Here is a 26,778-nt window from a genome sequence, read left to right as displayed (position 1 = left end):
AAGAAAAACACCTTTCTAAAGAAGAGTCAGCCTGTATTTTTGGCTCGAAAGTTTTCCAGTGTTTTTTGTGGAGGGAATAAATAAACACAAGCAACAGTTCCTATTGTGTATGCCCTCAATATTTAAATACTAGGAGGGAGGGGCTTGTTCACCTTATGAAACTCTTTTGCCCTTGCTCTGTTTGGGGCACAAGCTTCTTGTTTTGTTTTCTACCTTTTGTTGTTTGACTTCAGCTAACTGATTTTATAGTCTGAAAGTAATTTGTATGGAATTAAATTCAAATATTGGAGAAAAGTGAACTACTAAAAATAAAGCAAACAAAAGCTGAAAAATTTGAATTTTAGTAAAATGTAATACGTCTTAAAAAGACACCATGTAGTGCTATACCAATAGACATTAAAGCATTCTTTCAACATTAATAAGCTTTTTTTAAACCAATTTTTCTAATAAAAAACATAAATTGCTAAATTTTTGTCTCAAGCCACTGGTGTCTGGTCTCTGAAGGATCTGAGCTCATGAACTGTACAAACTTTTTTTTTTTTGTGTGGGGGGAAAGGATAAGTCAGTCTGGGGAGGTGGGTGCATTCAGACAGCACAGGCCTCTGCTGGACCTTTATGCCTGCTAACAGGCGAACTTGGTTTCTGGCTATGCTCACAGCAGCTTGCCCAGCCTCTCTCCTCTGGTGGAGGAACTCAGAAGCCCATCAGTTCTGGCTGTCCACCTCACACCCAGGTGTCCAGCAAAGGCCAGGGCCCATGCAGACTGAAGATGCTTTCTCTACATGGCTGAGTCCCCCCCGGAACTGCCCCAGGCTCTGGTTTATGGCCTCCGTCTCTTGACAGTGACCTCTGTGCTCTGCCTACACTCAGGAAGTGTCTCCAGATGGGTATAAGCCAGACAAGTATGAGGTGCCCCTCGCTGGTCCATATTCTCAGGAGGATAGTTGCTTGGGGCCTGGCTGTTTCCTATGGTTTGTCCAGTTTTGTAGTGTGGACTGTGGAGCAGGCTCTGGGACCATTAGCCCTATCATGGCCAGAAACAAAAAGTACCAAGCAAATATTTGAGGCTTGAGGCTTCAGCTCCTGGACAGAGTTGCTTATTTTGTGGTTGAAAGTTGAGGGAATGCAGGAAGAACACCTAATGCTCTTTATATCTCTTAAAACTGCTGGTGGGGTTACAGAGCCAAATCTAAGCATGGTTTATTCAACCAATCACTGTGAGCCTAGCATGGACCAGGTTTCCTCTGGCCTGGGATACAGCAGAGGGCAGACTATCTGGGTTCCTGCTTCCTGGGGCTTAGGCTGGCGAAGTAAGTGGTGGCCTAGAGGGGACAAGGTAAAGAGAAGCCCTGCTTGTCACAAAATATCCTTGCTATTTTTCTGCCATTACTACCCCTCTCCTCATCCACATTAGCTTCCTGGTCTTTCTCTGTGGCCTGCTGTGCTCACGTTGCCCAATGCGGAGGATGTCCTTATCTGAGCCCCAGCACTAAGTAACTTGCACCTAGCTAGGACGGGCATGTCTAAGAACAGTTAATAAACTCTGCTCTCCAGGCCATCACATGCCCAGGAGTGTCTGCAGGATTGACTGACATCCAGAGCAATTTGGCAACTGTCCTGCTAGGCCCAGGCTCTGAGCTGGCCTGTGTATTCCCCAGGGCAGATGTGGATGCCGAGCAGGGAGCTTCATCCCTGAGGCAACGAAGCCCTGGACACCTGGGCACCTGTCCTGTCAAATTCTTCATTTCTCTTTGGAGGATGTCCCTGCTCCTCGTGTCCCTCTTCTTTGGGAGAACCAGCGCAGGAAACTTGGTGCCCCAAACAGAGCCCTGGCTCACCTTGGTTCCTCTCTCCCTCATACCAGGTCCATCGCTGTCATTCCCTGTCCTCGATGCCTGCTTAGCTGAGCCCTCCTCACCGCCAGCCCTGCCTGGCAGTGCCCACACATCACAGGTATGCACGAGTAGCTCCTGAAGGAACAGGTGTGTGCGTGATGGTAGATCCTCTCCTCCACCTGGGTGAGGCCCCGGTCCGTTCAGCTGAAGTGCTGTGATAGTCCAGCTGGATCAGTGATGGCCAGCCACATGCCTCCAGTCCATCCACCACAGCTCCAGCGAACGCGGCTTTCTAAATCCACTCGACTCCTGGTTGGCAATACTCGTATCCAGCTGAGTGCTGATTAATGATGCCGACCCACACCTCAGCTCCCAGGGAGCAGTTACCCAGGGCTGGGCTCCGTGAGTTTGGTCCTTGTGTGTGCTGCTTGCTTTGTGGGAGTTCCTGGGTAGACACGTTCTTTAATCCTCTGCTGGTCCAATAACATTGAGTTCACTCAGCTCAGGCCTGGATGAAGCTTTGCCAACTTGATTTCCTTCCCCACGTTGCAGCCTTGGGGCCCTGAGGAGCATGAGTTGGCCCTCAGCACTATGCTTGGGGGCTGCTCTGAACAGCAAAATCAGCCCTCCCTCCCCCCTCAAAAAAAATTAAAAAATGGGCAAACACAGCTCTAAGTAGGCTAAAGGACACTCGTCACATCTGAGAGCAGGGGCAAGGGGGCTGAGCACCAACAGGTCTGCAGGCAACAGATCAAAGTGCTCTCACGCCACAGGGGCTCATCTCAAGGTGAGAGTAACTTTGATCAAGTGGGTGAGTTCACAGACACAGCGTCCCTCTAGATGGAGAAGCTGAGAACTCTCGGGTGGGTGCCTAGATCCTGAGCCCCTGCCTGGCAGGCAGCACCTTGCCTGGGGGCTGGGTCTCATCTGTCCCCCATCATAGGACCAATGTGTATGTATGTACCAGAGTAGGTGCTGAAGGAAAATGGGAAGTAAAACAATAATACAGGGAACTTGATTAGTAATGATAGGGTTAGGGTCTCTGGATGGTAAGAGGGTGTTCATTTAAAAATCATTTTGGATTAGCAATAAATCTGCCCAAATGAATGTACACATTCATTTTTAACTTGCTGATGGAGCCATGGAACCAAATTTCCACAGCAGAGTGAGGCAGGTGGCAGGCTTTCTGCTGGGCCCAGGCTCTCTGCTGGGCGCAGGCTCTCTGCTGGGCCTCAGGCTCTCTTCTGGGCACAGGCTCTCTGCTGGTCACAGGCTCTCCACTGAGCATAGGCTCTCTAATGGGCCTCAGGCTCTCTGCTGGGCACAGGGTCTCCACTGGGCTTCAGGCTCTTAGCTGGTCACAGGCTCTCTGCTGGTCACAGGCTCTCTGCTGGGCCATAGGCTCTCTATGGGTGCAGGCTCTCTGCTGGGCACAGGCTCTCTGCTGATCATAGGCTCTCTAATGGGCCTCAGGCTCTCTGCTGGGCACAGGGTCTCCACTGGGCTTCAGGCTCTTAGCTGGTCACAGGCTCTCTGCTGGGCCATAGGCTCTCTATGGGTGCAGGCTCTCTGCTGGGCACAGGCTCTCTGCTGATCATAGGCTCTCTGCTCCCCGGGGCCACAACGCCCAGGAGTGTCAGTCTGCAGGACTGACTGACATCCAGAGCAATCTGGCAACAGTACTGCCAGGCCCAGGCACTGAGCTGGCCTGTGTATTCCCAAGGGAGATGTGGATGCCGAGCAGGGAGCTCTGGTGGTACTCAGACTCTCTGCTGGGCCTCAGGCCCTCTGCTGGTCACAGGCTCTCAACTGGATGCAGGCTCTCTGCTGGGCCTCAGGTTCTCTGCTGGGCACAGGCTCTCTGCAGGACCTCAGGACCTCTGCTGGGCCTCAGGCCCTCTGCTGGGCTCAGGGTCTCTGCTGGGCCTCAGGCTCTCTGCTGGACCTCAGGCTCTCTGCTGGGCCTTTGGCTCTCTGCTGGTCACAGGCTCTCTGCTGGGCCTCAGACTCTCTGCTGGGCACAGGCTCTCTGCTGGTCACAGGATATCTACTGGACCTCAGGCTTTCTGCTGGTCACTGGCTCTCTGCTGGTCACAGGCCCTCTGCTGGTCACAGGCCCTCTGCTTGGCCCCAGTTTCTGCTGGGCGCAGGCTCTCTGCTGGGCGCAGGCTCTCTGCTGGGCGCAGGCTCTCTGCTGGGCACAGGCTCTCTGCTGGGCCTCAGACTCTCTGCTGGGCTCAGGGTCTCTACTGGTCACAGGCTTTCTGCTGGTCCCAGGCTCTCTGCTGGTCACAGGCTCTCTGGTGGGCCTCAGGCTCTCTGCTGGGCCTCAGGCTCTCTGCTGGGCAAAGGATCTCTGCTGCTCAGGTCTCTCTCCCTCTGTTGCATGAGACTGCTGGCTGGGACCCGGTCTTGCCTGGGTCTCCAGTCTGTCCAGAGCCCAGTTCCCTCTCTGTGAGGGTCCTGGCCCTGTATGCTCTGAGTGCCCTGGGTTCTGTACTCTGTTCAGGAGGTTTATCCCTTTCATTTGATGTTCACGGTAGAGTGGATAATGCAGAGTGGGGACTCACTATGGTCCTCCGTCTCCACGAAGCTTACCTGGACAAGTCCTGCTGTCTCAATCCAGGCCCTCCTAGAAACTCTGGAGGGGTTTTTGGGTGGTGGTTTCACAGGATGTGTGCCAGCTGGATGACTTTTATTCCATGTGACAGCCCCGGTGACCACTGGGGCCATTCTCTCAACTCTTGTTCCCTCAAGGTAAAAAAGGAAACATGAATGGTCTCAGGCAGCCAGTCATGGAGTGGCCGGGTACTTCAAGTCCTGAAAGATGTCACTGTCCTTCCTCCTCTGTCCCAGAGCTGAGACTCCTGCATCCCCCTCCCCCTTCCCAGTGCTGGGGATAAAGCCCAGGCTTTGTGGGCTCCTCCCCTCCCCCACATCCATTCTGCAAGCTGCTGGTCCACCCTCTAAGCACAGGTTGTCATTCCTACGCTGACAGGTCCTCTGCCTCTGCCTCCCCACTGCCTGAGACCAGACTGGGCACCCAACCTGACCTTGCGGCTGGCAAGGGCTCCCAGTCTCTAGAAGCAGGTTATCAGATCTTCATCCTAGGTGCACACCCACTAGCCATCTCCACAGTGCCACAGGACAGGCCACCCCTGTTCTGTATCTAGCTCCTGCAAGACCCAGAGGAGTCCAACTCCTCTGCAAGGTCTTTCTCCACAGCTGGTCCCATTTGTGAACTCCTGCGGTCCACAGTGTTTACATTATCCACTAGGCTTTTCACTGTTTTAAAGATCCTTATGTGTACGCACAACTGAGTTTTAACCCCTGGGATTCTAGGACTTCTTTTAGGATAGTGCTGCCCAACAGAAACATAATGTGAGCCATGGATGCAAATCCCACATGTAATTGCAGTTTTTGGTAGCCACATTTAAACATAGGTAAAAGTAGGTCTGTGGCTGTAGCTCAGTGGTAGAGCACCTGCCTAGCATGTGCGAGGCACTGGGTTCGATTCTCAGCACCACATAAAAATGAATAAAATAAAGGTCCATTGATAACTAAAAAATGTTTTTAAAAAATAAAAATAGGTAAAATTAGAATATATTATTGCCAGATTCTGTAGTACCTGCCTGTAAGTCCCATGATTTGGGAAGTTGAGGCAGGAGGATTGCAAGTTTGAGGCCAGTTTCAGCAACTTAACAAGGCCTGTCTCAAAAAAATAAAAATAGGGCTGGGGTTATGGCTCAATGGTAGTGTACTTGCCTGGCATGTATGAGGCACTAGGTTCGATTCTCAGCACCACATATAAATAAATAAAATAAAGGTCTATCAACAATTTAAAAGAAAAATCTTAAAAATAAATAAATAAAAATAAAAAGGACTGCAATTAGAGCTCACTAATAGAGAGGCCCTGGGTTCAATCTCCCTCAATGCAAAACAAAGCACACACACCCACCCACCCATCCTTATGTCTATATTTTATTTAAATTAGCATCTCCAACACATTGTTTGAACAACATGAACAGGTATCAATGAGATGTCTTGCATTTTCGATTCCGTAGCAAGTTTTCTGCATCCACTGTGTATCACAGTTTGGCACTTCTTCCTGGGGACCAGGCTACAGTTGGAGGCCCAGTCACCCTCCGTGGCCAGTAGCTGTCCTGTGCACAACTGAGTGTCAGCACTGGGTGACTGTGCGATGCACATGAAGAATGCTGCCACCGAGCAGGGTCTGGCATAAGCTTCCGCCCTCCGCTCTGTCCTTCCTGCTTATCGTGCTCTTGGGGACTTTGCTGTGCAGTGGTCAAGCGCCCACTCCAGAGCTGTGCAGTCAGCATGGTGCACAGCTGTGCACCTACACACTGCCTGTCCCATGGCTTTTAAACCACAATGAATGGAACAACTGTGGAGTCTACGAGGCCTCACCTTCAGCTGTCTGCTCTCCCACCGAACACAGTATGAATGTAAAAGTCCAGCTCGGGCTCCTTCTCTGGACTTTGGTTTCATCTTCTGTAAGTGCAGTGGTCACCCAGGCCTCAAGAGCACTGGAGGAGCAAACGAGGTATTGCCTTGGAAATCACACCTACACCACTGTCATTACCACCACAGAGGTGAGTCCATTTGTTGGTGGATGAGCTCATTCTGGGAAAGCCAAGTATTAAACTAGATTGAAGAATCAATATTTAGAAGACATTTTCCAACAGGATGAGATGCAATATTCACAAATCAAAGTATTGCATTCAGGGTCTAAACATCCAGCCACACAAAAATAAGCTTTCAGACTAACTGTAGCCCATTGGAACAGAGATATTTATTAATTTGACTAAATGTAACTAGGAACAAAATTATTTAAACACCTTTTTATTTTGTTACAGTCTTCATGTAGACATGCAAAGGGCACAGGAGGATGTAAAGGACGGTTGGAGCCTGTCTTTGGAACTCCTGAGCCACTGCGGACTCCCTCTTCTGTGTCCTTCAGAATCCTGTGCCCAAACAAGATGTCACTCATCCCTTCTGAGCCTTAACGCGTGTGGGCAGGGACAGCTACTCCCCTGTACAGCCTACTTGGGAAGGGGTGAAGTGGATTAAAGTTCACTATTATTCAGAAGTGGATGTGTTAACTCCAAACTTTGGTTTTAGACTTCAAAAGGAGTAGGTGAGCAGGGTGGCACCGGAGTCTCAGTGCCACCAGGAGGGCGGACAGACCTGGGATCTCTCCTATGGGCACTGCCTCTCAGGACAGCTGCTCACACTGGTCCTGCCTGGGGGAATGGTCAGGGAGGCAGAGGACAGAGGTGGCTACAGGACCACAGGAGCAGGATGTAAGGATATGCAACCTGAAGAAGGGACGTGGCAGGTGAGTGACTGGTTGCAAAGGGGGCGGGCACAGCCATTGGGGTGACCTCTGTAACCAGGAATCTGTTACTTGAGCAGCACATTTGACTAAGTAAAAACTTTTGTGGAGGTGAGGAGAGGTAATAAATGCTAAATTGGAAGCCATCTCCGGGGCCAATATTATTTTTAAAATTAGAAAGGTTGGACATTTTAATGGGCTTCTCTGAGTGTGCCCCTCCAATCATGTTCAATGTTTAAGGAACAGCTGGTGTCCTACAGACAGAAATCATTGCTCTGCTCCTAAAAGGCCCTCGTTCCTCATCCCAGAGCTACTGTCCGTATCTTTGAGCCTGATAGTACTGCTTGGCACATAGACGGGGAGGAGGGAGGCAGGAGGGAGCCAGGAGGGCGGCAGGAGTGAGTGTACTTCCTCTGCAGTTGCCTTCTCCCACCAGCCTTCCCTTCTATTTCACAGGCTCTCCCTGCTTTGACATTCCACTTCTTGAGTCCTCTACTCCACTGTCCCATCAACCCCTGTTCCTACTTCTTCTGCAGGCTAAAGGTGTGTTCCATGTGTTCTCATCCTAGGTCCTGCACCAAGTGGAAAATGACCACCGTAGACCAGAAAGTGAGCATCTCTGTGGCTGGTGCCATTCAATGTCCTCAGCTTCAAAGAGTATGTTCATGTGGACTTTCACTGTTTTCCAGGTTCTTGTGTTCTAACTGCCACCTAAGTAATAGTGGCAGAGTGCAAGTTCTTGTGCTCTAACTGCCACCTAAGTATAAGTGGCAGAGTGCAAGGCCTTGGGTTTGATCCACAGCACACCCAAAAATGAATAGAAATTTCTACAGAATTTTTGTGGCACTGGTTAAAACTATTAGTATAAACCTGAACAATTACGCTACAGCTCGCTAAATATAAATAAATAAATAAATGGGGTGTTCACTGCTGGTCCCCATGGATGTCAAAATATTTAGTGTGCTGTTGTGTAATTGTTCAGGTTTATACCAATAGTTTTAACCAGTGCCAAAAAATTCTGTAGAAATTTCTATTCATTTGGGGTGTGCTGTGTTGATATCAATATATATCTACCCCACTGAGTACACTCCAGAATTGTGAGGCTGTCATCTACACTGTCCTTGTTCCTTCTGTCCTGACACTGGGATCTTATGCTGCTACCCAGCTGGCCCTACCCCTGCTTCCCCTGCTTCCCCATTCTCTGAGGGATGGGCTTCCAGGCGTTTTGAAGTAGCTTCCCAGAGCCACACCTCCTACCAGCCAGCTGGAGTGATTCTGCTAGGTGCTGCAAGGTGACAATGGAAGGGATTCCCACCTGGGTGTGGATGGCAGGTCAGAATGCTTCCGGTCCTTCCCTCACTCCTACACAGGCCAACTAAACAGGTGAATGGATGAATACCAGACGGTTGGAAAGGCAACTAGGTAATTACTGGAAGGTGAGGCCCAGAGAGGAGGTGGGAAATTCTGGCTAAGGGTGGGGTGGGAATCCTGAGCTCCCTCAAATCTCTCTGTCTGGGATGGAGATGCTCACCCAGTCTTCTCCATCCCCAGGGTCCATTCTGCAGGACTTGGGGTCATTTTCAGACCTTGCTTCTGGCTGGGCTCCATGGGTGGTAGATTAAAGGTAAGAAAGTCCTCCAGGACTAGACAGTGCTTTTATGTTGGGTGTCCGAAGCTCTCAGCACACTTTGTAATTATGCTCCTACTGAATGCATTTAGGACAATCAAGTCCCTTTATAATTAGGCCCACAATCATGGGCACTTAAGGCAGACTGTATGCTGCCGCGGTTTTCCACCAGCAGCTGGGCGGCAGCCCCCCTTCCTCACCTTCCCTGCCTCTCACCTGGTTACAACCGCCTGTCACTTTTACTCTTCCTGGAAGGGGCAGAGCCTCTCTCCTCTCCTTTGCTGTGACGCGCTGTTTATTTTTGCCGGAGTTGACAGTTTCTGAGAGTTAATCTCTTTTCGTATTTCCTCACATTTCAATTAGAATTACTCTCTTGTTCATGGCAGGACTGAAAGAATGTTTGCTGGTGTCCTGGAATTCCCAGAGTCCTGGCTGCTGCGGTGCGGGGACACTGCCATCTGTCAGAGGGCCAGCGAGCCCGTCGGACGTACCCCTGCTTGCTCCCCTGACGTCCCGCCCGCACGCCCGCACCCCCGCACCATTGGCCTCCTGGGTCGGACCTGGAGCTGGAGCCCAAGCAGTCACCAGCAGCTTTGCGGGCTGATCTGGGAGGAGCAGGGCGGGGTCCGGGCTGCGGGCGAGCCGGGCGAAGGGCGGGGTGCGCCTAGGCGGCACGGGGCTGGACCGGGGGTGGGCGGAGGGTGGGGCCGCCGCCCAGACCAGCCGGGTTGCGGGGCGGGCACGGGGGCGGGGCCCGGCGGAGCGGGGCGGGGGCCTCGGGCGCCGGGGACTCGGCGGGTGGCAGCGCGTGGCCGGCCGCGGAGGGATGAGTGGGGCCGGGGCGGCGGGCGCGGCGCGGGGGCTGCGGGTGGACGGGCTCCCTCCGCTGCCCAAGAGCCTGAGCGGGCTGCTGCGCTCGGCGGCGGGCGGCGCGGCGGGCGGCTGGCGGCACCTGGAGCGGCTGTACGCGCAGAAGTCGCGCATCCAGGACGAGCTGAGCCGCAGGGGCGCGGGCGGCCGCGGGGCGCGGGCGGCTGGGCCGCGCGCCAAGCCCCCCAACCTGGACGCTGCGCTGGCGCTGCTGCGCAGGGAGATGGTAAGGGTCTGCGGGACGCAGGCGCCATCTGCCCGGCCGTCGAGGCAGACGGCCCCGCCGCCCGGAAGTCCGCGCCCCTCTCGCGTGTCCCCTCTGCCAGCGGAAGACGCGCGCCGGCGGGGCGGCTCTCGGAGGGTAGCCTTCGACGCGGCGCCCGCCGGCTCCCGGGGTGCGGCGCGAGGCTCGCCCTGGCGGCGTGGTGGGGGACAGGTCGGGAAGGCCGGGGTGGAGCGGCCCGGGCCCTCCCCCGCGCGCGTCCCTAATCCGATTAGCCGGGCGGCGTGGGCCGCAGACTGAGGCGCGGCGCGGAGTCTGCAGACCCGAGGTGGCGGTGGTCCTGCCGTCCGGGCGAGTGCCCGGGGCTTCCTTGGGTGGTGTCCGGGCTGCAACAACCGGATTTAGTTTTTCTCAGACCTGGAAAGTATAGTAGGTGTTCGTGGGCCAGGGTGACCACGAAAGCGGAGTAGAGATTTGGGGCAGGGAGCCTCACCTAAGCTCTCTGTCCCAGGCTTAGGCCAGAGGAACTGGAACAGAAAACTCCCTCCTTTCTAATCCTCTGCTGGCCCTCGGTGCCCCTCAGGTCTGTGCTTCCCTCAGTGCAGTGTCCCCTCTCCTGAGCCAGGTTTCCAAAGACTGAATTTGCCAAAAAGTTGTTAGAGGAATCTTTAAGTAAGCATCTGATGTTTTTTAGCATTTCGCTCAGGAGAATTGAATTTATGCTTAGTTTCCAAGGATCATGTCTGTTCTGAAAAGGCTTAACTGAATTCAGAAAGCAACCTTAGCACATTGTAATCAACTAGATATTGTCCCACTCTGCAGCTGGCACTGAAGTGATTTCTGATTCTAAAAAGATTCCTTAGGCTTTTTACTGAACACTTGTGTTCCACACCAACTACTTTCATTTATTAACAGACATTAAGTGACACTAGTATTACTGCATTTTAATGAGACACAGGGGCACCTCTGTGTTTACAGCCTGAAAGTCACTTAGCAAAGCCCCTGGGTTAAAGGAAGACCCACCCTAGTGTTTAAGTTCCTTTCTTGAATGGGAGGCAGGAAAGGCTCAGGGCCACTCCTCTTTGAAGCTCTGGTTTGTAAACATGCTCCCAGGGGAGTCTTGCTGTGGTGGCTTGGGAGCCCACAGGCCATTCTGCAAAGTACTTTCCAGGTCACTCCTGTTGTGACTGAAGTACAACTCAACCTCATGATTATGCCTTGGACCAGAGCTCCTCTCCTAATGAACATCTCTCTCTAGTCTGTCTGATATTTAGCTATGATTAGATTAGGTATTTCAAGAAATGTCAGAAGGTCTTTAAAAGTACTGTCTTGGGGCTTTTAAAGAGGTTTACTGACCTGGGGCAGTGGGGTCCCAATGGGCGACTCATGCTGAGGCTCCCACTGGGGAGTTCTTGCCAAACAAGAAAGGGAGTTCACTCCTGAATCATCTGCAGAATGTCTGTGTTGATCCACTTAATTTGAAGGCCTGAGGTCAAAGTTGTGACAAAGGACAATCTGGATGTCTTGGGAGAATGTGACCAAATGCTTGAGGGAAAAGCCCCTTGCAAGCACAGAAAGGAGGCGGAGGTTGGGGAATGGAGAGGGCTTCTTTTCAGGAGGATTGCAGCCCTGGAGGTGTGGGGGGGCCTGGCCACAGGGGAGAGGAGCCTGAGGAAGGTGGCAGGAAGCTTGTACCTGTGAGTCTGCAGTTGGAGGAGAGAATGCTCAGAAGCAGGAGGGCACCCTTCTGGCTGCACTTGGAGGGTGCAGGAGGCTGAGCTAAACGTGGGAGGGTCCTGGGGAGATGGCTCAGATGTGCACAGGAGGGTTGGCTTCTACCAGAAAACAATTCTCTGGGAACCACTGTTTGGAAGCAGAAGCTGCAGGAATTGCAGATAAAGTGTTAGGGTCCAGAAAGGTGATAAAAAGGAATCAAAGATGACAAGCTTTTTAATGGAAAGTGTAGTTAAACAAAACAATGAAAAATTACAGTCATAGCACTGACTGATGATTGTTGCTAATATTTTGGGATATCTCCTGTATAGGTATAATATTAGTGCTTTCTGTGCATTATTTTCCTTCTCAATCCATATAATTTTCCATAGAATTGGTACTTAAAGTCTATTTCATATTAAAAAGAAGAAATGAGGTGCTAACCATACTTCCCATAAGCTCACAGGTCCCCTTAGGTCTGCAGGGCTCCAAGGCCCTGTGTAATTGTAGCACTGTACTGTCCACATATTAGGATCACCTTATGCGCGCCAGCGTGCTTTGGGAGGCATCTATTGCAAACATTCACCAGGCCACATCTGCCTTTGTATGGCAGCAGTAGGAGCCACTTGAACCTTGGAAGGCTCGGCTCCCAGGGGTAGTTTGGAGGAGTGGCTGCTCTGGGGAAAGGTGGCAGGCCATTGTGCCAGTGTGTTAGGCATTTGAGAGTTTCCAAGTGAGGAGTTGGAGGTGCAAGGGGCTGGGTATTGCTGAAGAACTGGTGGCGGCTGAGTGAGCAAATGAAATCTCAGAGGAGAGACAGGGATGCCATGGGTGGAGCCTGGGGAGCTGGTTCCTGGGCTGAGAAGGTAGGGCTCGCGTGGCAGAGGGCTCTGACCCACGCTGGGTGACACCTTAAGCCGCTCAGAGTGGTGATTTCTGCTCCAAGTTCCACCACTCCCTGTTGCAGCTATCTCACATCTGTGACTTCTTTATCACTGATTCCCCGAGCCTTCCAGAAGTACCCATTTGGAAAGCTTTAAGTGTCAAATGGTTGCTGCCCTGAAACAGCAATAATGAAAAGACACTCTGGAAAATGTTTGCTGTTATTTTTACACTAGAGAATATTTTAGGTCACTTTCAACATGTCACTGGGTGAATGTCTATAAGGTGCTCTGGAGGATTTGGGGACACTTTAGAGTCTCTGACACCTGGTGGTGTGCCATCTTTATGGCAATGTGGTGAAGACTCTAATAATAATAGAACTGCAACCTGCACTAGCTTTTGAAAAAGGAGAGTCTTACGAAAGGGCTGGATGTGTTCAGAGACAGACTGGACCCGCTGTCCACTGAGGTGTTCTCTTCACCTCCCCCTGCCACTGTAGTTCTTCTTCCTCTGGAACCTGACCCTTGACAATGTCCATGGTCAGTTTTGGCCACAGTTTAGGACAGAACCATGTGGACAGGACAGGATACTGCACAGAACCAGTTTGTACAAGCTGCAGAATGACATGAGGTGGCCTGGACAGCCTGGGCCAGCTGCAAGGGATGAGGACAGGAGGGGATGTATTTAGTGTGAAGCCATGTGGACAGGACAATGTGGACAGGACTGGGTAGACAGGACCATATGACATGTCTGAGGACTGGGCGTTCCCCAAAAATAGGCCCTCAGATAAGGTCATAGGAATATAATCTGAAGATTTGAGGCTCCAAAGGATTGAAAAGCTTCTCTGTGCCCCTGTACACTCGTGTCTGCTCCCTCCCCACCTGTAGGGCACTGGACAGGCCACTCCTGGACTCACAGCCTTCCCCCTTTCTGCCACATGTCAGGGTCACAGTGCCCCCAACAGCCACAGCCCAGCCTGCACTGGTTCTGGCGGGTGTTGCTGTAGCTCTTTGGGGTCAGGTGGGCAAGGATATTTAGGGCAGGCTGCAGCAGGGAACCCTGGCCTTCCTGGGTCACGCCCACCATGCAGCAGCAGGACCAACATGAACTTCATAGACACTGACTCCCTCTGAGAAGCCATTTTCACAATCCCATGGGGGAAACTGCACATGTACACTGCAGACCTCATGAGCAGGCAGCCAGCCCTGAGGCCGGCGGCAGAGGTCTGCCCCTTTCCAGTGCCACCCTTTAGCAAGAGCCCCACCTCCATCTGCACGTTCCCGTGAAGATTGTGGGTTCCTTCCGTGCTCCATCCTGCAGATGCTCAACACTGGGATTGTCCCTGAGGTGATGCTCTGCCTCAGATGCTAGAGGCAGGAAGTCCCCAAGCCTGCCTTACTGGCTATAGCATTCACTAAGTACGTGGCCTGTTCTGTTTTGGGGAGTACTGTGTTCCCTTCCCTGATTGGCCCTAAGAGCCACAGATGGCCTGTCTTGCAGGTGTGGGCATTCTGAATCTCCATTGTGTGTGTGTGTTGCAGGGAAGGACCTGGGGAGCAGAGAGGGTGCTTGTCCTCTGACCAGAGCTTCCCAGTTGAGGAGGGTGAGCTCTGGGACTGCAGAATGCCTGGCCGGTCCCTGCCAGTAGCCCATATGCCAAGGGAGAAGGTGATGGGGGAGGGGGAAGATGGGGACAGGATGACTGGAGATTAGGAAGTACAGAGAGGGGTGTCTGGCATGTTCCTGAGTGGACTAGATTGATGAGACGGATGAACAAAAGTCCTCAGTTTTTATTTCCGATAAGGTCAACACTGACAAGTATAACCTATATAACCATAGGAGGGTCTTTGGGACCCTCAGTTGTAGTTAGAATTGGAGGTAAAATACCCAAGTTAAACTGCAGGGGGTTTAAATCCTTTACTATCTGTACATCTGCAGTTTGTTACTATAGCACATCATGTACCTGAAGAAGGGACTTAAGAGAATGATCACAGTGACCTGAGGGTTGAGAGATGGGCCTCGCGTCCTATTGTGAAGGGCAGTTTTGTAAGACTTAAGAAACTGAGTGAATGCCCTTTAATTTCATTTCCTTTTAAAAGCCCTAATGTGGCTTCTACTGAATAGTAAGTCAGAGTTGCAAGGGGGCGTTAAATATGGGTAACTGGGGCCTGCAGCACGATTAGATTATCTTATCTTCCTGCTGCCTGTGGACTCCTCCACCAGCAGGGACATAAGGTTGCCCTGGGATTAAGAGTGGTCCGGGTCCAGTGGCCTGATCAGTGGGCCTCATTCTTGCCATCATCACACATATTTTAAAGCTTCTACAGATTTGAGGCCGAATCTGGGAGGGATCAGGAGGATGACAACATCCTTCTCCCTCCCTGCCTCCTCACAGATATCTCATTTTTCCAAATGTGTCTCACAGAGGTGGTCACATGAGTGAAGAGCAGTACTTGTAGGTTGGTGCATATTGGTGGTTTCTTTTAATAATAGTCAAGTAGTGACAGTGCTGAACAGTTGCTGAAAACACCGTGGAGACATTCTCATGTAAGGACCTAGAAACAGTGCTCACAGTGGAAGTGTGAGCTATGGGACAAGTTTGTACCTGTGGCACAGCAACCAGAATCCAAAGTAGACACGTAGGGTGCCTTAAGGGACAGGCCTGTGGTGCTGATGCGGGTATCTTTAGAACAGGGGTTTTTAGGATGTGGTCTGGGGACTCCTGGGGGTTTCTGAGGTCCTTGCAGGGGTCCATGAGTCCTGGTGACAAATGTGGCTTTTTTGTTCTCATCTGAGGACATGCACTAGCACTTGGAAGATGAGTGTAATTTGGCTAATCCATTTCCACATTTTTCATGTGACTTGGGCTAGATACTTCAATGTCCACTCAGAGCGCAAGACTGGTGGTTTCAGTATAGCAGGATGGAAGTTGGTTGGAGTTCAGAGTCCCCCGCTGGCGGAGGGCAGCACAGAGCAGGCAGTTAGAGGAGGCTGTTACATGGATGCTCCTTTCTTCCCAGACACACAAACACACAGGCACATATGCGCGTGCGCACACACACTGGGCCAGATTTTCTTCATTTACTTCAACCAGAACACGTGTCCCAGAGGATCAAATGCAGAAGCAGAAGAGCTGAACATTAAAAAGTATTTACAGGGGCTGGGTATGTGGCTCAAGCGGTAGCGCGCTCGCCTGGCATGCGAGTGGCCCAGGTTCGATCCTCAGCACCACGTACAAACAAAGATGTTGTCTCTGCCGAAAACTAAAAAAAAATATTAAAAAAAATTCTCTCTCTTTAAAAAAAAAAAAAGTATTTACAAAAATGTTATTGTTCATGAAGGTTATGAACATGTGCTGGGTTTGGTAACATGTGATGGGTTTATTATTTTTAATGGATTAAAAAGTATTTTATATGAAGACACAAATTGGTGTGAATATACTTTATATACAACCAGAGATATTAAAAATTGTTCTCTATATGTGTAATAAGAATTGCAATATATTCCGCTGTCATATATATAAATAAAAAAATTAATTTAAAAAATTCAAATATTTTTCATAAAAAAGAATTATGTTGTATGTAAGCCAGTGATTTTTTTTCATTATATATGCAGTATAATTTTAATTAATTAATTAATTTATTTATTTTTGGGTGGTGCTGAGGATTGAACCCAGGGCCTCGCACGTGCTAAGCGAGTACTCTACTACTGAGCCACAACCCCAGCCCCCCCAGTATAATTTTTTTTTTGATCCCAAAGTAATCTGCCCTGTAATTGTGGCTACTACTTCTGTACTATTTGTTCTGTTCTTTAAGTAATCACCAATAATCTGCATTTTAAATTGCCAGTTTATGGTCTCCATAGATACACTTGCATTTTTTCCTCTGTTAATTTTCATCTTTATCCTGTAAATTCTGGGAAAGTCTTTCAAATTGTTTCCCATATTATCTCATCAATAATTTACTTTATATTTCTGAGACCTCAATATTATTTCCTAAATGTTTTTCAGATCCATGTAATAGGTCATTTTCGGAATTAATGTTTTCCTTTGAATCTTTCGTATATTGCTCAATATGCTTGATTCTGCATTATATTTTCATAAGTTCTAGGTTGTCCGTGTATTTTTTCTTTTAATATGAATTTAATTGCAAATCTCTTAAAGATAGAATATGATAATTATATCTCTATCCTTATGAGGGTGCTACCTTATCTTGAATAATGTAACTTAAAGTGAGTTTTGAAATTTGGAAAAGTGAGTCTTCCAACTTTGTTCCTCTCTGTCAAGACTTTTGTGGTTATTTTGTGTCTTTTGAATTTCTAAATGAATTTTAATGCAAGCTTTTCAATTTATACAAAAAGTTAGATGAAAATTCTATAGTAAATACACTGTATCTGCAAATCAAACAAAAAAATAAGTATTTTAAAGCTTCTCTGTTTTAATTTCCACTAAGGTAAATATTGATAGAAAATCAGGTGTAATCCACATAAATGAAATCATTTGGGGACCCTGAATAATTTTTGAGAGTATGATGGGTTCCCAAGACCAAAACATTTGAAATCTACTTCACAATGGAGAATGGAAAAAAGCTGGTTCCTATGATTAATGAAACATTTGAGGTTTTTTTTTTTTTTTTTTTTTTTTTTGGTGCTGAGGATTGAATCCAGGGTCTTGTGCATGCAAGGCAAGCACTCTACCAACTGAGCTATATCCCCAGCCCCCATTTGAGTTTTTAGTGCAGTGAAAAGGTTTTATATTTATAATCAGAGAAAAACAAAAGAATGCACAAAGACATTTGTTAAAGAAAATGGCAGGGGCTGAAGTTGTGGCTCAGTGGTAGAGAGCTTGCCTAGGATGTGTGAGGCATGGGTTTGCTCCCCAGCACCACATAAAAAATAAATAAATAAAAATAAACAAAGGTATAGTAAAAAAAAAAAAATGGCAGTTGCTTTTCTCTCTGTCTAGGACAGAAGGAAAGGAAGCAGGCTTATTTGTGCTGCCATTGGAGATAACAAGAGGGGCTTACGAAGATCCTGTCCTGTGTCTCTGGACGCCATCAACCTAAGTCAGCAAGCAGAAGGGCCCACAGACGAACTCTGAGTTTATCCTATCCTGGGGGTTCAGTCACCCTGGCTTCTCTTGTCTGAATCACCATGGTTCTTCTCAGGCTAGTCCCACCCTGGTGGATGACATGTCCACAGGAAGTGAAGCTGACCAGAGGATGTCCATGTGGGAGCAGGCTGCGTTGTGGAGGCCCAGGGGAATACAGGGCCACCAGGCGTTTCTATCCAGTGTCGGTGGCTGGGTCAGTAGTCCTTCCCTGCTACGTCAACACCAGCCATGTTCTCCTCTTTGCTCTCCTTTTCTAAACAGTACATAGGTCAGCACCCTTCTGTCAACCGTCCTTTACCAGGAATCAGGTTACTGCCAGGTAGGGCTCCACCTCCTTTAGTCACAGTCCAGTCCTGTGGACACACACTGGACACCTGGATTAGATTTTGAGCATTTGCCACATCTTTTCTAAACCATCTGTGTACGCTTTCTCATTCATCGCATTTCTAAAAGGTAATAGTAAAGGGTCTCTCATTGTAAGTTAATACCTGTAGAAAATCTAGAAAATTCAAAAAACCCAAAAGTAAAAGTTGCAGTGATCCCAGCAGTTTGCTGAAGTCCTGCTAACCTTGGGGCTTCTTGCTTCGGGTCTTCCTACAAATAGACCAGGGTCCTGCAAATCTGGGGCAGCTCCTGCTCTGCCGCTGACTGGCCACAGGCCAGGGTCCATTTTACTAGAATCAGCACTGCCTCATAGGACAAGGACAAAGAAGATATATTTCTGTACAATGAAGACTTTTTTTCTCTCCAACAAAACCTTAGCTGATTCAAAGATATGGCACATTTTCAAGGCTTTGGATAGATATGGCCAGTCAGTTCTCCAGAAAGGGCTTGTAGTACGTGGTCCTGCTAGCTGTGTGCGTCCTCTGTGTGTTTTCTTATTATTATTAGGAGTTTTAAACTCAAGAGAAGCGTGCTTGTTGGGAAAAAGGCTGAGCAGTGCAGAGGCTGTAATAGGGACAAGCGAGGCTTCTCCACCCAGTGCCACATCTCAGAAGTCCTGACACAGCTTGCACATGTGTGTACGTACATGTGAGCCCTGCACGTGTCCCTCTGTGGTGGCCTGTGGGGCTAGTCGTGCTCTTTAGCTGCACCCACAGATGGAACTCCCCCCTCTGGCATGGTGCCTTAATGTGGTTGTGTGGCTGCGCCAGCCTCTGGACCTGGCCATGGCAGAGTGGGTTGAGGAGTCATGGAGAGGGTGGGCACCTGGTGTGACCTACTGAGACCAGCTGTCACATCACCAGTTGTTGCCGTCTCCTGGTTTGCTGGCCTCAATGCAACTCCTCCACTGTGTTGGGGAAGAAGTCTCTTGTTTGTATCTCTTAAATACAAATATGAATTGCCCCAACTTTTATTTTTAGTTTCTTTTCTAAAAGACAACTTAAAGTTTTTCATGAGTTTTTAATTTTTTTTTTAGTTGTAGATGGACACAATACCTTTATTTATTTTTATGTGGTGCTGAGGATCGAACCCAGTGCCTCATGAGTGCAAGGAAGGCGCTCTACCGCTGAGTCACAACTCCAACCCGATTTTTTTTTTTTTTTTTATCAACAAATATTTCCTTTTCCAGTTGTCATGGCCCCTTGCCTGTAGTCCTAGTGACTCAGAAGGCTGAGGCAGCAGGATCTCAAGTTTGGGGCCAGATTGGGCAAGTTAGCAAGACCCTACCTCAAAAAATGAAAAAAGACTGAGGATGTGGCTAAGATGATAGAGTGTCCCCTTCTGGGTTCAATCCTGGTCCTGGAAAAAGAGAAAATAAAAATCTTCCTTTTAGAGGTCCTCTTGTCTAAACCTTGTCGCCTAGTGGCAGTGTCTCTACTGAGTCTTTCACAAGCTGGAAAGAGCCCCTGCCCCCTGCAGCCCTGGAATTGTTCAGGGACCTGCCGGGACCCTAGCTGGGAGCCACCATCTTGCCTGAAGCTCATTCCTGCAGCGAGGAAGCAGGAGGCTAGCTCAGAACAGTGGGGCCTGCTTGTGGGAATTCTGTGGCTAGGGAGCCTCCTATGCGCAAGGCAGCAGGGTGAAGGGAGCCCCACGTGGAAGTGGAAAGAATGGCCAGGAAGGAAGCAGGAAGCCTGAACAGGAAAGAGGAAGGACGCTAGCAGCTCACAGCAGTGGATGCTAGTTGGTTGTCCCATCTTGGAGTCTGGAATTAAGGACGTATATTGCAGAGTCTGACAATTCTGTATTTTTCTTTTAATGAGCCTTTCTGAATTTCAAAGTGCATGCTTTCGGAAGAGAGCTGTATTTTCCGAATCCAGCTGTGGATGAGGGCAGTGCTTCCTCCTGCAGTAGCTAGGATTGCACCGTGTCCATGGGCTGGATTTTCGGCACGTTCTTGCTCTGTGCTGTTTGTTTCCTGTAGTTTGCTCCTGGGATGGCCCTCTCTCCCCTCTTGTGCCCCAGACCTCTGCTGGAGGAAGCTTGACTTGGCATCTGCTGCTCAGACAAGAGGTATTCTTTGATGCCATGGGAACTGTGTGGGCACTCAGAGGCCTGATGCTCTCTGTAGGAGCACCTTGGGGTGCACTGGGCACAGAGGGCTTCCTCTTCAGCTGCTGCTTCTATGACTGCCTGGGGGTGTGGCCAGGGTCTCTGCTCAGCCCATGGTAGGACCAGCCAGGCTGCTTCTGCAGCCATACAACCTGAGCTCTCTATAGCCAGGTGTGCACTGAGGCACTTGGTATCTGCGTGTCCATGCTGCAAGCTCCAGGCTGGTGGCTGAGGACTCCCAGAGGGACATGAGTCACTTCCTTAAAGCAGCTTGTCCTGTGGCAGGAGGAAGGAGACCCATCTGCACACTTGGAACATAAGGTGGAGAACCAGGAATGACCCAAGACATCTCAGGAGGAAAGGGGTGAAAATTGGCTAAGCCAGTCACTAGCAGCAGGGTGCTGCTGCTGGGCCAGGTGGTCCCAGAGGCTCTGGCCTGTGTGGACCAGACATCTGGGGCTAGTCTGGGTGAAGGGGCCTCAACCTGACTGGTACATGTGGTGCAGTGGCGAGTAGGGACACAGCCAAAGAGTCATCTGACCATGATGGAACGCTGCCCAGCGAGTTCCCGCTTCCTGAGAAGATGGAGTGACCATGTTCAGCAGCCAGCAGGAGGAGGTGTCCTGACAGGAAGTCAGGGCTGTCCCTATAGCTATTTCCAAGGATTTCTGCTAAGTCAGGGAAGTCTGGGTGCCCGGAGACGTGTGCAGGGTGTGTGTGTCCTTGCTGGTGGCCCAGTGTTTGGCGCGTGGTCACCTGTGTTGCAGGTATGGGCAGGATGGACCTGTGTCACACCTGGGCGGGTCACACCTTCCTTTCTAGGCCAGTGTCCCACCCATGACAGGGCAGCTTTGAGTCATCTGGTACTATGGCACCGAGAGGTCCCGGCACCATCCTCTGCTTCCAGCTCACTGCTGCGGGCCCACTCAGGGCTCTGGGTAGACGTTGGAAAGCCTGGAACCACGCGTGTAAATGAGGCCCGGGTCACAGGAGGGGAGAGGCAGAGCCTTCACTCTCCAAGGGGCCGTCTCGCCCTGGAGCACAGGCTCCTGCCTCTCTCAGGCACACCAGGCACCCTGGGAGAGTGGAGGTCAGCATGCTGCTGGTGATCCTGGGTGACTCTGGTCTGCCCTGAGGTGGGAGTAGAGTCTTACTTCCCCACCTGGATGGTGTCAGAGTCACTTAGTGGAAGCGAGCCTTGTCCCTAGTCTTGCTGGTGTGACTCTGGGTGGGTGTGGTGTTGCTAAAGTTCCATTGTTCCCTCACACTAGCCCTAGAGTTCAGTGCTCTGGGGCTTGCTGAATCGGGATCTGTGTGCAGGGCCTGTATCTCGAAAGGAATCTCTGGAAGCAGGAGCCAGCTTGGAGGAAGGACTCAGTGGTCAGCAGACCAGAGCATCCTGTGAAAGTAGTGGCAGTACCCGAGGTACCTGGCTTAGAGAGATGAGTTAGCTGGTCTGTTAGGTGTAAGGGTATGGACTGAACCCGGCCTCCAGGTATTTAAAGGGTAGATGGGAGAGAGCAACGGGGTCGTACCTAGCACCAGGGTGCTGGAGACAGGACCCAGCATAACAGGGCTGATGGAGGCCTCGATTGGCTTGGAAGGTCGACCTGTGGAGTCGGAGGCAGAACATCCAGGTCCTTTCTGACCAGGGTCTCCAGGTATCATGTTGCTGGTGATTTTCATCTTGTTTGCTACACTGACCGTCTCCTGCCCAGGGTGGCCTGGGGCACTTCTGGGTGCCTGGGCTGCTTTCCTACCCAGTGCTGCTGTCCCACTGTTACCGCTGTTGGCCGGTGACGAGTCCTTGCTTCCCCGATGTTGAAGAATAACACCAGAAAAGCACGCTGAGGCAAGGTCAGAGTAGAAATTAGAAGTTTATTAAAGGACAGCAGAAAAGACTTCTCCCGGAGGAAGAAGGGGACCCAAAAGATGGAATCCGTGGAAGTGTGGTTGTCTCCCCTTTTTATAGTTTTGGTGATGGAATGTAGGTTGGAAGGGTTAGGACACAGGTGGGCCAAACGGGCAGGAAGGACTTAATTATCACTTTTTGGGATGGGCTTATCACTTCTCTGGGATGGGCTATCTCCAAATCTGTTGGGGACTATTTCCTGGCTCCATTAACTTTTCTTTGGGGTGGACTTTGGCCTAGGGACTTTCCGGGACTTCATTAACATTCCATGAGTTGTCCTGCATTTCCCGGAATCATTCTCAGCATGGCCTCCATTTTAGATTTCACTCGATATTAGACCCGATTTATCTAACTACACTGACTACCTAATTTTAAATCTGGCTTCACCACCCAGTGCTGCTGTCCTGCTCTGTCTGGTAGAGCTGCACACACATGGGGGTCCTCCTGCTTCATCACAGTAGGAGGGCAGGGCTGGGCACTCTGTCCACTGTTGGCAGTTGTGGCAGCCTGGGTTCTGCCCAGCGGGCAATCTTCAGTCTGCTCTTCTTCTCTTTGTGGCTTCAAATGCCATCCTGGGAGCAGCATAAATGTCAGTGGCTCAGGAAAGACAGAGGCCTTTGTGTGGAGATGCTGGTTCTTTGCTGGGATGGGTATCAGTCACCAGTGAAGTTCCAGGCCAGCACCCTGCACTTCCTGACGGGTATACATACCCAGGCTTCAGTCAGGAGGGCGACCCACTGTGTTTGACCCAGCTTTGGGTGCCCCCAGGCTTGCTATGGCTCACCTGGGAGGCTGCCTGAGGGCAGGCTGCCACTGGGCGGAGCCGATTCTTAGGACAGTCTACCCAGGCACTGGGTCTCCTGTTACAGACCCACTGAGGGTGTGGACTTAAGCAAACCCCTGAGAAAGAGCTGGGCCTGAGAGAAGCTTCTCCAGGAGTTCTAGGCCCATGAGGTGCCTAGAGTGCCTAGAGTGACGGCAGGACAGCCTATCTGAAAGTCTAGAAGGTTGCCCTCTGGGGCTGGGCAAACAGCTCCTTTCTTATTTCTTTTTCTGTACGGGGTTGGACCCAGGGCCTTGGGCATGCAAGGGTAGACAAGTGCCCCAACACTGAACTGCGTCCTCTGCCCCTTTTATTTTATTCAAGATAGGATCTTGAATAAAGTCCCAGGCTGGCCTCCAACTTGCAATCTTCCTTCTTCAGTCTCCCCAGTGCTCGAATAGGTGTGTGTCCCCACAGCTACAGTGCTATGTCTGGTCTATTCAGGAGCCAGCCAGTGATTGAAGGGTGTAAAGAATGACCTTCAGTTTAACACCCAATCTCATTCCAAGAATAGCAATTTTTAACTGGGCTCCAGCTTCCTTTATGAAAGTCAAACTCTTACCTGGAGAATCTTGTGCTGTGTAAGGAAGCCATTTTTGCATGCCATCTGCCTCTTTGTAAGCACATGTCCATGTGTAAGGGTTCTTAGCATGCAGGCGGTGTCTATTAACGGGGACTGGGCTTCATATAGACCTCCCAGCAGAGTCCAAGTAGCTGGCTTGGGATTAAGAGCGGAAGCCAGGCTCCCCTGCTTTGAGCATCCTCAGGGCTGTCCCCTAGGTGTGGTCAGCGACGCCGATGGCTTCCAGCAGCCCCAGCTGCTGAATGGAGCTGTGTGTTGGGCAGGGTTCCTGTGTGGTTCCTGAGCACACTGAGGATCCAAGTGTGCTGGGCTCCCCTGCATTTTCAAGCATATGAAAAGCTTCTGTCTTGGGTTGATAGAAATGGTAACTTTCCTACTCTAGTTGCCTTCCCTGGGTGGGCAGTGGGAAGGGAGGAACTTGAAGATAAATAAGTATGTGTCCCTTATTTGGTCACCACTTGGGTTTTTTTTTTTTTTTTTTTTTTTTTTTTTGGTACTGAGGATTGAATTGAACCCAGAGGTGCTTAACCACTGAGCCACATTCCCAGCCATTTTGTTTTTTTGGTGCTGGGGATTGAATCCAGGGCCTGGTTGCTTGCAAGGCAAGCGCTGTACCAACTGAGCTATGGCTCCAGCCCCCCAGCCCTTTTTTAAAAAACATATTTTATTAGAGACAGGGTCTCTCTGATTTGCTGAGGCTGGCTTTGAACTCATGATCCTCCTGCCTCAGCCTCCCGAGCTGCTGGGGTTGCTGGTGTGTGCTGCTGTCCCCGCCACCACTTGTTTTTGTGGAAAGTGTTTCCAGGAGAAGCTGTTAGCTGCATCTTACCAGACTGCTGCTTTAAAAAAATTTTTTTTAATTTTCTTTTTAGATATGTGATGGTATTTTGATATACTATATATACATGGAGTATAATTTATCCTAATTAGGATCACATTCTTGTGATATACATGATGTGGAGTAATACTGGTTGTGTATTCATGTATAAACATAGGAAAGTTATGTCTAATTTTTAAAATTTTATATATATATATATATATATATATATTTACATTTATGTGGTGCTGAGGATTGAACCAAGTGCCTCATGCATGAGAGGCGAACACTGTACCACTGAGCCACAACCCCAGTCCCTGTAAAATATATTTTTAATATCTTTATTTTTACTTATTTATATGTGGTGCTGAGGACCGAACCCAGGGCTTCACACATGGTAGGCGAGCACTCTACCTCTGAGCCACAACCTCAGCCCAAGTTATATCTAATTAATTCCACTGTCTTTTCTATTCTGTCCCCTCCCTTCCCTTTATTCCCTTTTGTCTAATCCAGTGAACTTCTGTTCTTTACTCCCCACCTTATTCACATATCAGAGAAAACATTCAGCCTTTAGTTTTTGGGGGAATTGGCTTATTTCACTAAGCATGATCGTCTCCAGATCATTCATTTACCATAAAAAGTCATAAAGTTATTCTTTTTGCCTGTGTATGTGGCGGGGAGCGGGGGGGAGTACCAGGATTGAACTGGGGAACAAGAAAACTGAGCCACATCCCTAGACCAATTTTGTAGTTTATTTAGAGACAGGCTCTCACTGAGTTGCTTAGCACCTTGCTTTTTGCTGAGGCTGGCTTTGGACTCACAATCCTCCTGCCTCAGCTTCCAGAGCTGCTGGGATACAGGTGTGTACCACTGCGCCCAGCTCAAAGTCATTTTTTTTTTATGGCTGAGTCATATCCCATTGTTACTGTGTTTCTTCATGATCGGCTGGTTGCTTTGGGGAGGGATCCCACAACCATTGTCTGGAGCAGAGGGTGTCTGGCCTCTAAAGGTCCTCTGGTAAACCTGGGGCTGAGCTGGTTTGGAGTTGGGTGCTATGGGGTGGCTGCATTCCAACCTCTGGAGCTGTGACTGCAGCGCTCAGATCCTGACATAGTGACAGGGAAAGCAGACGAGGGTCTTCTGAGTCTGGTGGCTGGGAGGAAATGACCTGTGGCTTGGTGTGCCTGGTGCAGCCAGCTGGAGTGTCACAGCAATCTCCGCAGGCTGGGCTCACCACCTCACAGCGGCGCTCCTCCTCAGGCTGTGGATGGGACTGACACAGGGAAGGTGTTCTCCAAACTGGAGTCCCCAGTGTCCGCACGATGCGGCTCTGTTCCTGTGTGGGAGGACTGAGCTAGCCTCGGCAGACAGCTGGCCGGTCGTGCTGACTTGTTTTGCCTCCCGCCCTCCCTCAGGTTGGCCTCCGGCAGCTGGATGTGTCTTTGCTCTGTCAGCTGTACAGCCTCTACGAGTCGATTCAGGAGTACAAGGGTGCGTGCCAGGCAGCCTCCAGCCCTGACTGCTCATGTGTACTGGAGAACAGCTTCTCTGATGAGGAAGAGGGTTTCCAGGACCAGAGCTCCCTCCGTGAAGGCCAGGATGGAGGCCCTCCTGGGAGTGTGCCCCTGCATGTGCCCCAACTCTCTGGCAGTGACTGGATTCTGGAGTCCATCTAAGGCCTCGGGTGGTAGTGGCTTCAAACTGGACCCACTGTCAGCATCTGCTGCTCTTCTTGCAAGAATGTGTTTAGCCTGTCTACTGTGGACAGTCCTCGGCCACGTGGGACCTCGAGGGGAGTCCATTGCTGCACAGTGGTGGTCTGCTTGGGTGACCCCGAGGTGCTGAGAATGCTTTGGCAGCTTGTGCTGGGTGTAGATACCCCTGCTGGAAGTTCATGGGACAAGAGGCCCTGCAAGAGGCCTGAGTCACTCCTTACAGATAGGTCACTGGCACCTCCTCTGTGAGGGTCATGCTTCTGGTTGGGGATGGATGAAGCCATTCCTCTGCCCCTTCCCCAGCCTAGCCAGAGGCACTTCTTGCTGTTTAACAAGTGGTGGAGCCTCTTTGTTCAGCTTTATTTTCAGGCCGCATCACTGATGGTCCAGGTGACTCCATGGAAGCCTTTTATCGAGAAGACAAACGTTTCAGCTTCAGCCATCATGGCATTCTCGCAGCCTACTAGAACTTGGCCATTTTGTCCCTGTGATGTAGGAGGAAGGAAGATAATACCAAGATACATTGAGTGGGAAATAAACCAAACCTGGGCAGGCCAGTGTTTGCATAGTCCTTGGATGGCGACTGTGTTCATTTTAAATGACTCTGAACGTAAACTAGTATGTGGAAAGAAAAACCACCTCCCCTCCAATCAGTGGTTACCTTGAGCCTTCATATATTTATTAAAATACTTTATGAGAACTACACTGTTAAACACAAGGATAAAATGCTCAAACTGTGTTGTGTGTTATTTTGTTTTCAATGCAGAATCCAATGCATAATCCACTTTCATGACCTGAATGCTATTCCAAACAAAC

At 50.0% G+C, this 26,778-nt stretch overlaps 1 protein-coding gene across 1 annotated transcript; it reads left to right on the top strand.

Moving 5' to 3' along the window:
- The first annotated feature begins 9,644 nt into the window (after positions 1–9,644).
- On the top strand, positions 9,645–26,696 carry Fam89a (family with sequence similarity 89 member A). The gene is made up of 2 exons (XM_077105095.1): positions 9,645–9,914; positions 25,663–26,696. The coding sequence occupies exons 1-2, from the start codon at positions 9,645–9,647 to the stop codon at positions 25,921–25,923; spliced, it is 531 nt and encodes a 176-aa protein (XP_076961210.1). The 3' UTR covers positions 25,924–26,696.
- The last annotated feature ends 82 nt before the right edge of the window (positions 26,697–26,778 follow it).

Source organism: Callospermophilus lateralis, chromosome 13, assembly GCF_048772815.1.
Source record: "Callospermophilus lateralis isolate mCalLat2 chromosome 13, mCalLat2.hap1, whole genome shotgun sequence".
Taxonomy (NCBI): domain Eukaryota; kingdom Metazoa; phylum Chordata; class Mammalia; order Rodentia; family Sciuridae; genus Callospermophilus; species Callospermophilus lateralis.
Note: the sequence above shows the minus strand (reverse complement) of the source record. Positions and strands in the feature narration are given on the sequence as shown.

Bases quoted from the DNA above. Each gene is read 5' to 3' on its own strand.
- Fam89a (XM_077105095.1), top strand. From the start codon at position 9,645: ATGAGTGGGGCCGGGGCGGCGGGCGCGGCGCGGGGGCTGCGGGTGGAC. The intron at 9,915-25,662 runs GTAAGGGTCTGC...GCCCTCCCTCAG, and splicing joins CGCTGCTGCGCAGGGAGATG to GTTGGCCTCCGGCAGCTGGA.